Source organism: Notamacropus eugenii, chromosome 3 (genome assembly GCF_028372415.1).
Source record: "Notamacropus eugenii isolate mMacEug1 chromosome 3, mMacEug1.pri_v2, whole genome shotgun sequence".
Classification (NCBI taxonomy): domain Eukaryota; kingdom Metazoa; phylum Chordata; class Mammalia; order Diprotodontia; family Macropodidae; genus Notamacropus; species Notamacropus eugenii.
The window spans coordinates 371418855-371432253 of NC_092874.1; the positions used below are offsets into that span (position 1 = coordinate 371418855).

General features: G+C 34.6%; 1 protein-coding gene across 6 annotated transcripts in view; it reads left to right on the top strand.

Moving 5' to 3' along the window:
• APC (APC regulator of WNT signaling pathway) overlaps positions 1–13399 on the top strand; it is a 153167-nt gene that overhangs the window by 71459 nt on the left and 68309 nt on the right. For all 6 annotated transcript variants that reach the window (XM_072597429.1, XM_072597421.1, XM_072597424.1 and 3 more), the window contains 3 exons: positions 7135–7243; positions 10219–10332; positions 13060–13143. In XM_072597429.1, the coding sequence (XP_072453530.1) occupies positions 7135–7243; positions 10219–10332; positions 13060–13143 (307 nt within the window). The remainder of the gene's footprint in view (positions 1–7134; positions 7244–10218; positions 10333–13059; positions 13144–13399) is intronic.

Consider the following 13399-nt stretch of genomic DNA (forward strand, 5'->3'; position numbering starts at 1 on the left):
CACTAAGATCCTATTACCTGTGACCAGGTGGAAGATTCAGAGCTGATTCAGTTTTAAGAAAGCTATCAGCGTAAGTGACTACATCAGTAACCAACAATAGGTGTAGAAAAGTGTTTTGGCAAAATGCAACCCCTATTTCTATGAAAAGCCCTAGATAGCATAGGGAATAAATGGAGCTTTCCTTACAATGATAAGTAGTATCTATCTAAAATCATTAGCAAGCATCGTCTGTAATGGAGACAAGCTAGAAGCCTCCCCAGTAAGAACAGAGGTGAAGCAAGAACGGGCCACAAGATAATAAAACTATCTCCTCAAAACTGAACCAAGAAGCTAGTTGAAACAATAATTTTTACAAAGTAGCTGGATATAAATGAAACCCAGATAAATCATCAGTATTTCTATGTATTACCAACAAAGTCTAGCAGCAAGAGCTAGAAAGAGAAATTCCATTTAAAATAACTATAGACAATATAAAATACTTGGGAGTCTATCGAACCTGGGAACTATATGAACACAATTACAAAACACTTGTCACCCAAATAAAGGCAGATCCAAACAGTTGGAAAAATATCAATTGCTTATGGATAGACCAAGCCAATACAAAAAAATTGACAATTCTTCCTAAATTAATTTACTTATTCAGTGCTATTGCAGTCAGACTACCAAAAAATTATTTTATAAAGCTAGAAAAAATAACAGGAATAGCACCAATGATAATGAAATATTATGAAATCAGAAATTTCTGTGATACAAACCCAAAAGACGATAGTAATTCCATATCATTTATAAGATGAACCCCAAAGAAAATCACAAATTTGTCATAACATCTCTTGGAATTCTTGGAAGAAATGAAGTAAGAGGGGAAAAAAAGCCTATAAATTAGAGATCTAAATGAAAAAATAAAGAGAATAAAAGACCTCAAAATAATAATTTGAAGAATAAACATTATATCATCTTATTCCTTGATAACATATTAGAATATAGATGAATGACTATGAAACAGTAAACAATGTCTGAATAAAATCAAAAGATGAAAAAAACAGAAGAAAATACAAGTTATCTCCTCTTAAAAACAACTGATTGTATTAAGACATGGTCTATAGCAAATATAAAAGAGGTTAGATGGTCATAATCTTTGATGGTTATAAAGATTACAGTTTTTTCAGGAGATTATAACCTTTTAGGGTTCCTCTTCCTTAGAAATTCATGCTGTCTAGCACCCTTAGGATACAATTTAATCTGCAATATTAATATTGTCATATACATCATTTATTCACATCAGTAATGCACTGATTAGTCTTTCCCACTTAATAAAGTTGTGTAATTTTGGTTTTATGTACACTGAAAATTTTATATCACAAAGGTTTATATATCAAGGAATTAATATTTTAAAATCTACCTTAAATTGAAATGGAATTTTCTACTCATGATGAAGAAAGCTTTTTCTTAAAAAAAGGGTGATTTTTGGAGGGGAAAAATAACTTGATGATAACATGATTTTGCTCCATGTTCACTACAAATTCAACTAACAGTCTTTGATTACCTCATTGATGATGACTGCATGGAGTGTAATAATGACTAAATTATGTAATTAATCCATGGAGCATATAACTAAATCAGGAGTACAAATTTGTTAGCAAAATTTGAATTAGGAAAAAATATTTCAGCAACTTTCAAGAAATTCCCTTTTGTTGAAGGAAATGTCTTATGAAGGAAAAATGTCTTAATTTCCTTAGAATTTGAAATTCTTCAGATTATGAACATGTTTAATATAGATCTCTATGATAATGCTTAGCAGACTGTTTGTACTTAGTATGATATTGGTAATGGTGATCCAAATAGCTGTTAAATTTCCAGCTACTTCTGAAACAGTGGATTTTGATTCCATTATTTGGATTTGTAACTGAAAAAAAAAATCTGACTCTTAAAGAGTTAAACCATTGCTTATCTTAATCTAATATCCTTTTTAACCAAATGTTTGTTATATGACACTTCATATTAATGAGTTTTTGTATTATGCTTATTCATCAGTAGTATGTAATCTTAGAAGCCAGAAGGGACTTTACAGCTCAGCCCCCATCATTTACAGATGAGGAAACAGGCACAGAGAGAGGAAGTAGCTTGTTCAAGGTCACGCAGCTGCTATTTATTTATCAGAGTAGGGAACTGAATTCTTTTCAAACTATTAGTCCTATGAGCTTTCCACTATAAGACTTTAAGCAAGAGAAATTAGAATAAAATTTGAGAGGGGAAACAAATATAATAAATAGAAGAAATTAAGGTTAAAAAACTTTAGAGAATGAGGGAAAGAATGCCACTACAAAGAGATAAAGGATTCCTCGTCTGCAAACATATTCCAGAGTGAAGCTGCATGGATATTTTGTTTATAGCAAAGATATTAGCTGAAAACTGTGACTATGAAGAGCAAGGTTTCTATCTTCTTGGTCATCATTTCTGAAAACTATACACACACATACATACATACATGTACATACATATATATAAGCTTGTTGACTTTTTTGTTTTGTTTTAAATATTAGCTCTTTTTTAAACATAATAATAGAAGAGTATTTTGATACTTTTTTCATATCTGGTGGGGGGAAATGCATGGTTAAATTGGACCTTTGTTCAGTTAATAGATCATGTTCTCATTTCTTAAATAATATATTTATAAATTGTAGGTAATATTCTTAATTTTGGTTATCTGATACTCTGTCAGAAATAGAAAAATTCTCTTACATTTTAGTAAATGACATTTTTCTTACAGTGTACTAATTCTTTTTTTAAAAAAAGATTAAAGGGAGTACTTAGATCTAAGAATTAATTGAAAGTTAAATCTGATATGTAGTAGATGACAAATTAGTGTCAATTCCTGCATTCTACTTATCCCTATCAACTATTTTTCTGAAAAAAAAAAAACAAAACAAAACCATGGAGGATAATTATCATCTGAATCAGGTTATGCCACTGTAGAAACAGTTTAAGATGAGCCTAGGGCTTCTCGTCTTGACCATATATTTTCTCTTGCTTTTTCTAGACAGTAATTTTGATGGACCTGTGAGCTTAACAGTATGAATACTTTGTGTATATCCTTTCATACTGTGCAATGTCCTGTAGTGAATGCTTCATAAGAAGTCAGTTACCCATTGTGCTTGGAACCTTCTACAATATAGGATCATGGATAAAGAGCTGTAAGGGACCACAATGACTTCATTTTAGAAACGAGGAAACTAAGGTCTAGGGAAATGGAATGATCTACCCCAGATCTTCTAACTACAGAGCCTTTGCTCTGTGTGCTGTACTGTTTGACATTGCATGAATATTGGAACATATGGGCTGTGCATAAATTATTCCTTACTCTCAATACATGACGAGTCTTTTCTTTCTGGTCACAGATCTAGCAATCAAATGGTTGATATCCTTTATTCAGTCTCTGCACAATTCTTTGTTGGCAGTATGTGTTAGTCTTTGTATACACACTATACCCCCCTCCCTTGTCCTTTGAGTGACACAAAACTTTAATTTTTTAGTGATTATAGTTTTCCATGACTCATAGCCAAATATCATCTCTAAGAGAATATCAATTTTTAAATTTTGGCACTTGTTTGAGTGAGAAAAAACTGCAATTTTCCTTATGCTTTCTAAGCCACTTACTCTCTCCTGGATCTAGTTTATTGTTAGTTTGTATTGTGGACGACATATCCACCTGCATGTCATGGTCTGGATAATAAACGTTCTTCATCTACCTGATTTTTCTTACGTTTATATTGAAACTCCATTCAATCCACAGCAGAAGTTGTGACTGTGCCTTCCCTTGTTCAGGGATCTTCAGTATAGCTTCTTAGTGCCTCTAGCATAAAACACAAGCAGTTTAGCACTTAGAATGCTTCATATTCTGGTTCCAGCCTGCCCATCCTAATTTATTTTTCATAACCGCCCTTCACACCTCATGTATTCCTGCCTACTTGCTCATCTCCAAACATTGTATTCTTTTTTTGTCTCCTTGCTTTTGCACAAACTGTCCTCCATACTTAGGATGCATTCTCTTCACCTTCACCTCCTAGAGTGCTTGAATTCCTTCAGATTTCATCTCAAGTGCCACCTTTTACAGAGAATTTTCCTGATCTCCCTAATTGTTAGTATTCTCTCCTGCCTCAAATTATCTTGTTTTTACTTATATTTTTGCATGCGATATCCCTCAGTACTCCTATTCTGGGAATAGGAGTAATAGTGCTGATGAAGCCACATTGATTGGTGATAAGGACATGACCCTAATGAGATAGGCTGTGAACACTTCTGTAGTGTTCTCAACAGACTGTCATCAATCAATGCTGAAGCTATTGACCATACTTCAGGTTGAAGTCAGTACCTCTTTAGACAAACTTCCAATTAAAGAAGCCTTTTTGAATGCCATTAGGCTGTACTCCTATTGCAAAGCACCTGGTACTGATTCTGTTCAATGTAGTCGATTCCAGCTTTATAAGGCAGGAAGTCCACTGCTCATACAAAAGCTGACTGAAATTTTCCTGGATATATGACAAGAGGAGGTTGTTCCCCAGGAGTTCAAGGATGCCTTCATTGTCCATGTCTATAAAGGAGATCAGAGGGAGGTCTCTCTTAATCATTGCTGGCAAGATTCTTGCCACAGTCCTCCTTAATTGGCTGATCTTTCTCAAAGACGGTGTCATACTCTGACAATAAATGACCAAAAGAGTCACAGAGATTATGCAACTACTGTTAACTGTGAATTCTACCAAAGAATTCAGAGGTAATACCCCATCTGTTAACTCTGAAAAATAAAATAAAACTAAAGAGCTCACAGTGGTTATAAACAGACAGACAGAAAACCCTTTATTCCATTTGAGGAAACTAGACATGCGTACCAGGTCTGCTGTAGTACCAAAGAGACCCAAAGCAACCAAGTTGAGTCTTGATATGTAATAGTAGTGAGTAGACAAAGAACCAAGCAGTTAGCTGAATCCATGAGCGGGTAGCAAGTGAGGCAAGTTTGAGTCATAGCAGGGCTTCATCACCAGGACATGGTTCCTTCAGGTGCTTATCTGAACTCAGGGACCACTATTCTGTGATTTTATTGTAGCAGAGTTTATACTGAGGGAGAACACAAAGGATTGTTGTTTTGCCAGACTCAGTGTGCACAACTTGCTTGCTGGGCCTTAGCTCTGGAAAATAAGGTATCTCCTAATAGTAAAAAGAGAGGGGATGCTCTTGGCATGTGGATCCCAACAATAGTCATGTACCTGTGAGCCAGTGTGGCTTCAGAAAGACTGAAGAATCATTGATATGTTATTTTCTACCTGACAACTCCAGGAGAAATGCCAGAAGCAGAACAGAGGTCTGTATATCACATATGTTGATCTGGCCAGTTGTGAAAGTTTGTGGAAAATTATGTCAAAATTTATTTGTTTGGAGAAATTAATCAGTATTGTACATCACTTTCATGATGCCATGCTCGCCCAGGTTCTGGATAATGAACAATGGTCTTGAGTTTTCTTAGTCACCAATGGAGTGAAGCAGGGCTCTGTGCTTGCTTCCATGATGTTTTCTGTGATTTTGTCAGATACCTTCAGAGAGAGAATGACAGTGGCATCAAGGTCAGCCACCACAGAGATGGTAAATTAACTTGAAAATGCTACAAGCCAAGACTAAAGGGGAGGGAGGGTTGGTGCATGATTTTTTGTTTGCAAATCACTGTGCACTCAGTGCAGCCTCTGAGGCTGAGATGCAGCAGAACATGGATCAGTTCTCTGCTGCACAAGCTAATTTTGACCTAACACTTAACACCAAAAAACCACGCATTCTCCAGCAGCTAGCACCACACCATCCATTGCAACAAGTGGAGAAATTGTGAATACTGTAGACATTGACCTTGGCCAGTAAACTTCCCAGGGATGTCCACAGAAATGATGAGGTTGATGCATGCATTTCCAGAGCTCGCTCAGTGTTTGGGAAGCTCCAAAGGAAAGTGTGGAAGAGAAGAGGTGTTAGGCTGCCTACTAAGCTGAAGGTCTACAGAACTGTTTTGCCGACCTCATTGTTGTACACCTGTGAAACCTGAACAGTATACTAGCACCATGCCAGGAAACTTCTTTGCTTCCATTTGAGTTGTCTTAGGAAGATTCTGAAGGTCTCCTGGGAAGATACAGTCCTTTCTTGAGTTAAACTGCCAAGCATTCAGATTCCACCACAGAGAGTGCAGCTCTGATGGGCTGACCACATTGTTTAAATGGCAAACATATATTTGCATAAAAGTTTTCTAGAGAACTCACAAAAGGCAAGTGCTCACATGATGGTCAGAAGAAGCAATACAGCAAAACTTTCAAGTGAAGAACTTTGGATTTGATTGTGAGACATGGAAGATACAAGCACAGGACCACCCAGGATGGCATGCCCACCTCAGAGAATGTGCTGTGCACTTTGAGTAAAGTAAAATGTCAATTGGCCAAAAGAAATAAGAAATGCACATATTTAGGGACATCTCTACTCCAAATGTTCACGTGGATTGTTTGTGCCTAATCTGTGATAGACCCTTTCAAGCTTATATTGGTCTAATCAGCCACAGTTGGACACACTGTACCTTGATGCTGCCATAGTGATGTCATTTTGGTCCTTTTGGAGTATGAGGGGCAACCCATCATGTGGAAGGTACATTGCTAAGTATTTCTGTAACTAAGAAAAACAAAAAAATAGTCCTTGCTTTCAAAGTACATATGTTCTAATGTATGAAACACAACCCATAAGTAACTGTTTGCATACAAGATAGATACTAAGTAGATGGAAGGCAATCTGGAGAGGAAAGCATTATCATCTGAGGGGAATAAGAAAGGCCTTCTTCAGAAGGTGAGCTTTGAGCTGAATTTTGAAGGAAACCAGGGAAACTAGAAATGGAAGTAAGGGGACAGAGTATTGGGCTTTCCCACAGTAAATGCTCAGTAAATGTTTGTTGAACTGAAAGTTATTATAATTTAAGGTCTTCCTTAGAAATAATTATTTTTAATCATAGTACATCATTGTCAATATTTCAATTTAAAAAGCTTGTTATTAATGTGATGTGGTAGAGTTTATATGTATTCTGCATTGGTTTTATGTTTTGTTACTAAATTTTATTTTTTAAAGATCACTACTACTTGCAGAACTTGAAAAAGAAGAAAAGGAAAAAGATTGGTATTATGCTCAACTTCAAAACCTAACTAAAAGGATAGATAGTCTTCCTTTAACAGAAAATGTAAGTAATTAAAAGTCTGACTTATTTAGATGCAATAACTGGTTCTGCATATCGGTAATAGCCATATTAATGTATATTTTACAGTATCTGTGCTAAAAGCTACAAGTACCTGCCATCTTATTAATGTAGGTGCTCTGTAAAGAAACTACTCTTATTTCCAGCTCTGAAAGAAGCCATCACTTTTGAGTAGTATTACAGTTAAGTGAATTCAAATTGTTGTAATGACCATATCTAAAAAGTAATCATTTATATTTTGGTGTCAGTTTTTAAGGGTCTGTGAGTAGAATTGCTGTATTGTTTTCATTTTTTAGCCAAATTTTGTGTAAAGACATAAATGGTATGCTTACTAAATTTGTAGGTCAGAAAGGGAAAGTTTACGTGTTGTATAACAGGATCCAAAAAAAAAAATCAATAATTAGAACATTATTCTAATTAAGAATAAATACAAATATATTTGGATTTTACTCTTGTATTTCACAAAGAAAACTAAACTTACTTATTACTTTCTTTTGCAAATCTCAATAATAAAACCATAAGGTTTTTCTTAAACTGATACTTGACTGTGTTCTCATACATATATATATATATATATAGAGAGAGAGAGAGAGAGAGAGAGAGAGAGAGAGAGAGAGAGAGAGAAAGATATACTCTCTACTAAGATATGAAGTATACGTCATCTACTAAGATGAAATTTCATAGAACCAGGGATGTGCTGGTGCCAGCTAGAACTGATTCCTGTGGACTGTTAAATTTTCATTGTGAACATTTAAACCTTACAACGGGTAAATCAGAGCTTAAGTTAATGTTTTGTTGATTGTCCAGATTTAAAAAAGTGATAGAGAAAATGTTGATAATTCATATTAAATTTAAAAATGTGTTGTGTGTTTCCTTGCTCCGCAATCCCACTGCCTTGGAGCCTCCAGCACATTGCTGAATAGGATTAAGAAGAATTATAATTGAATTTTTAAAAATCCAAGATAAGGAGTTATGGCTAGGTAACAGTTTGAAAACAATCTGAGTATCCTATTGGAGAACATCCAAAAAACCTAATGCCATCTAGGACTACATTAAGAGTGTTGTGGTATATGACAGAGGGGGTTATAGCTCCACTCTGCCCTGGCAAACTGTATGTAAACTATTGTATTCAATTCTGAATATCACATTTTAGGAGAGATTTCAGAAGGCACATCTCATTGTGCCTCAGTTGCCTCCTTTATAGGATAATTTAAAGGAATTGTGGTTATAGTTTCTTAACCATATCTGTACTTGACCATTATCATCATCTCCCTCTCTCCAGAACTTTGGCCTCTGTCCCTGCAGTCTGATAGGTGAACTTTCAATTGTTCATGACCAGAAGGAAACATATCACTACCCAGCCATTTCTAAACCATGCCATGATACATGTAGTCCCTCTGCATATATTATCCTTTCTCATTAGAATATATAAGCACTTTAAGGGCAGAAACTGCTTTGTTTACTTATATTTATATCCCCAGCACTTAGCACAATGCCTGCCACATATATAGCAAGAGTGTAATATCATTTATCATTTATTTATGTTAAGCTAAAAGAAAAAAAGACTTAGGGGAAATCTGGTAGCTTTATGTTTAAGTATTTGAGGGGCTATCTCTTGGAAGAGAATTATTTGACTGTTTTTGCTTATCTCAGAGACAAAACTTGGAAGTGGGAGTGGCATTTCAAATGCCATTCTTCTTAAATGGTTCATGTTGTAATATAATCCATTGAGGAAAATTTTGTATACTTTCTCATCTTCCTTTTTACTGCTCTAGAGAAGGAAAAATTTCATTACAATTAGAACAATCCAAGAGGGTAATAAGGAGCCTTATAAGATGGTGGGTTTTCCTCCTCACTAACAGTCTTCAAATGACTGATAGTGGATCATTTGTCATTTATGTTGTAAAGGGGATTCTTGTTCAGATAAATGATCATTGAGCATAGCCACCTAGTGTCCTTTCTGACTATGAGATTTTGTGACTGAGTTTATGACTCTCATTTTTCTCCATCCCATTTTATTTAGTCTGTTATGATACTAGAATTATGTCAACTAGTTTCAGCTGTAGTTTTGTATGCTGGGAGATACCCTCAGCCTCTCTTAAGTCACTCATAATGCTAAATTTAAAAAAAAATCATTTTTTCCTCTCTAGGATATGGTTTTTTAAAAACATTTTTGAACATTCCCTAAAGTAGCAGAATTGACTTTAATTTGATTGTTACCTTTTTTAAAAATTGCATCAAAAATCCACGCTATTTTAGTGAAAGGTCTTTTGAGTTATTGTGGCCCCATAATTTCATTACATGGCAACCTCTCCTAGTGATTAGCCTCTGAATGTAGATTAGTTGCTCAAATAACAAATATACATTCTGTTGCCAAGAGTCCCAAGATTATATTAGAAGCCTTTTCAATTTGAATAGGATGAGCCAGACCTTGTATTACCACTGACATGACTTGGAGCACCCAGTGTCACATTCATAGCTAGGGATATCCTTAAATTAGATACTGCAGTTTGTTCAGTCATTACCCAACTGTTGAACTTTCAGTTATATATAATCACAAATAATGAGTTGTTATAAATAAGAAATATGCCTTTATTTAAAATAATATGTGGCCAAGAATAAATACAAATATATTTGGATTTTACTCTTGTATTTTGCAAAGGGAACTAGGCTTGCTTATTACTTTCTTTTGCAAATCTAAATAATAAAACCATAAAGTTTTTCTTAAATTGATACTTGACTGTGTTCTCATACATACATACATACATACATACATAGAGAGAGAGATATACATAAATTGCTAACATAGATATAGATACATATATGTCACACCAGTTTACAAATTTGTTGACTGTTCTTACCTCATTTCATTATTGTTTGTTCTTTAGCATAAAAATTTGTACACTAATGACTTAAAAAAAATTTTTTTCTGTCCTTCTTTACTTTGCTACCAATCCCAGTTCTCTTTGCAAACAGATATGACTAGGAGGCAGTTGGAGTATGAAGCAAGACAGATCAGAGCTGCAATGGAAGAGCAGCTAGGTACTTGCCAGGATATGGAAAAACGAGCACAGGTGATTTAAAATACTAAATTTTATTTTTTGAAACATTTATGACTATGCAGATACTACCTATTTAATTTAGAAACTCATTGAAATTTTACCAGAATATTGGGGATTTTTTAATTGATAGGTAATTTAGCTTTTTAATATTATAAACAATGTTATATTTTTAAAATCACAACATTTTTGAAGTTTTTGAAATTCAGAAGTAGACATTTCTGCATATATATACACCTTTAACATACCTCAAAAGTGTCAAACTTCTTTACAAATAGATAAAGAATCTACCAAAGTTTATTTTAGTTAGTTTAGTAAACAAATCAAAATTTTTGTGGAAAAATATTGAGTTTCTCTTCTTTTCACAATTAGATATGGAATTCTCCATGTCTTTTCAGATGTGATAGATGTTTGTTTTACTCAAGTGTTTGTCAAGTGTTTCTGTTATAAGAGGTTGAATGGTAGTATTGGAAAGTGACATTGATGCTAAAAAAAAGTAAATCTGAGAAGAAAAATAATCATGTTAAGACATTCATTCTTTTATTTTTTTAACACTGAACTCAGGAAAGGTATTTTGGGTTTTTTTAACTTTTAATTCCCAAATCTAGCAGTACTTCACAAAGATCACTTTGATAATTGAATGGAGAGAGATTGGAGAAATGGAGATAAACTAGAAAGCTTTATAATAGTCCAGGAATGAGGTGACAAGGACCTGTATCAGGATTGTAGTAGTGTCATAGCAGAGAAGAAGGCATATGCAAGTGATGTTGAAAATGTTGAATCAGTAGGACTTTGTACCAGATTGGATATGGGAGGTGATAGAATAAGAAGTCCGGGGTGACATTGATGTTGCCAGCTGAGGTGACTGGGAAAATGGTGGATGGCCTTGATAGAAATCAGGACTTTTGGAGTGATCGGTTTGGTGAGGAAAGATAATGAGTTCAGTTTTGGATATTTTGAGTTTAAGACACCCAATTGGCAATTAGAGATATGAGATAAAGTCAGGAGAGAAGTTATGTCTGGATAAGTAAATCTGAGAATCATCTGTATAGAGATGATAATTGAATCTATAGGAATTGATGGGATCGCTGAGCAAAATAATATATAGAGAGAAGAAAAGTGTCCGGGACAAAGCATTGAAGTATAGTCATAGTTAGTGGATATGTCCTGAATGGAGATCTAACAAAGAAGACTGAGAAGGAGAGATCAGACTGGTAGGAGGAGAACAAGGAGGGAACAGTGTCATGTTAAGGTTTCTAGATCAAAAATAGTATCAAGGAGAACAGTGTCCAAAACATACACCAACGGATGGTTGGTAAACCTAGGAACAGAGAAACACTAGTAGCTAAGGAAATCAGGAGAGGCCCTAAACCTCAAAAGGCCTCTTGAGCTGAGTCTTGAAGTGTTGATCATAGGAATCCTACATTGAAAGCTGGAATTCCCCACAACAGCCATTTCAATTGGATGTTCTTATGCCTCACTATCCCTCTCGACAATGGATCTTGCTATCTGTTATGAGGTCTGTCTTTTCCTACCAGTTTTCCCCATCCTTAAAAGCCTCTGGTCTCCTTTCATAGCCATATTCCTTAGAAAAAGTAATGTACTTATTGCCTCCATTTCTTTGCCTTTACCCTCACTTATTGATCACTCCTAATTTTACTTCTGACCTAATAGTCAAGTGAAGCTATTCTCATCAGTGGTGGTTGTTAAAGACTTTTGGTGACTCACTGCACCACTTGGCTTCCCCAAAGGGATGTTTATACTAGACCTGAAATCATCCCTTATTGTTGTTGTGGGGTCATTTTTAGCCTTGTCTCACTCTTTATGATCCCATTTGGGGTTTTCTTGGCAAAAATGAACTGGAGTGGTTTTGCCATTTCCTTCTCCAGCTCATTTTACAGATGAGGAAACCGAGGTAAACAGGATTAAGTACCCAGGGTTGTCACTCAGCCACTAAGTGTCTGAAGCCAGATTTGAATTTGGGAAGATGAATCTGTCATCTCTATCCACTGTGCCACCTGAGGCGCCTGGCCCTCAGAAAACTCTTAATTGTTAAATACAAATATTAGATTAGCTTCTTTCACAATGTGCTCTTGTAGTTCTAACATTCTATTCCTTCTTAGTTTAGCTCCTTTTTAATTACCTTTTTTATCCAATATTTAAAACCCCATTTTTAATGCTAGTTCTGGAGATGAAAATAACATCAAGTACAGTTATAATCTAGAAGGAAAAAATTAGTATATGTCAATGATTTTATATTGAGAGAAAAGAAGCTGCTAAATTTGATTTTCTAAGTTTGGTATAATTAATACAAACTAAAATTCCAAATCCTTTTATTAATAAAAATCTTCCCTGTTTTAAGTAAACTGAAAAGTGAAGTCCAGTTGAAGTAAAAGATAAACCTGCTTCTCTGATGACTTATTTTCCAGTGAATTTATTTATCAAAAGCTACCTTTAAATGTTTGACCCCTACTTTAGAACAAAGTTTAACTTCTAAAAACTCACTTTAAAGTTTTAGGAGAATGTCTCTAATGGAGAAAGTATGTGATAATAAAAATTGAGCTGACATTTGTCTCTGCTCATCAGTGTGTGGATATTTATGTTTTATTTCATGCCATAGGTATGAAAGAATTCATTGATCTGCTGTAACTTGTCAGAACAACCATGATATAGGTTATACAATTATATTTTTACCATATGAATGTGTGTATGTACATAATTTTTTCCCTTATTTTATTTTAGCTAAGAGTGGCTAGAATTCAACAAATTGAGAAAGACATACTTCGTATACGACAGTTATTACAGTCCCAACCTGCAGAAGCAGAGGTTAGTAAGCTGTTTTTTTGTACTATGTAAATTTATATGAATGTAAATAAATATGGATGGGCTTTTGTTTTTTAAATGATAGAATCAATAATAAAACATGATTATCCAGACTGACAACTATGGGATACAATAATTGTGATGGTATCTCAGTATTTATGCTGTTTTGGACCTAGTTGTGGAAATAATAGAAATAGTTGCTGCTTACTCTGTTAAGCTTACTTTGATGTAGCTAATATACTACTATAAGCTATATCTA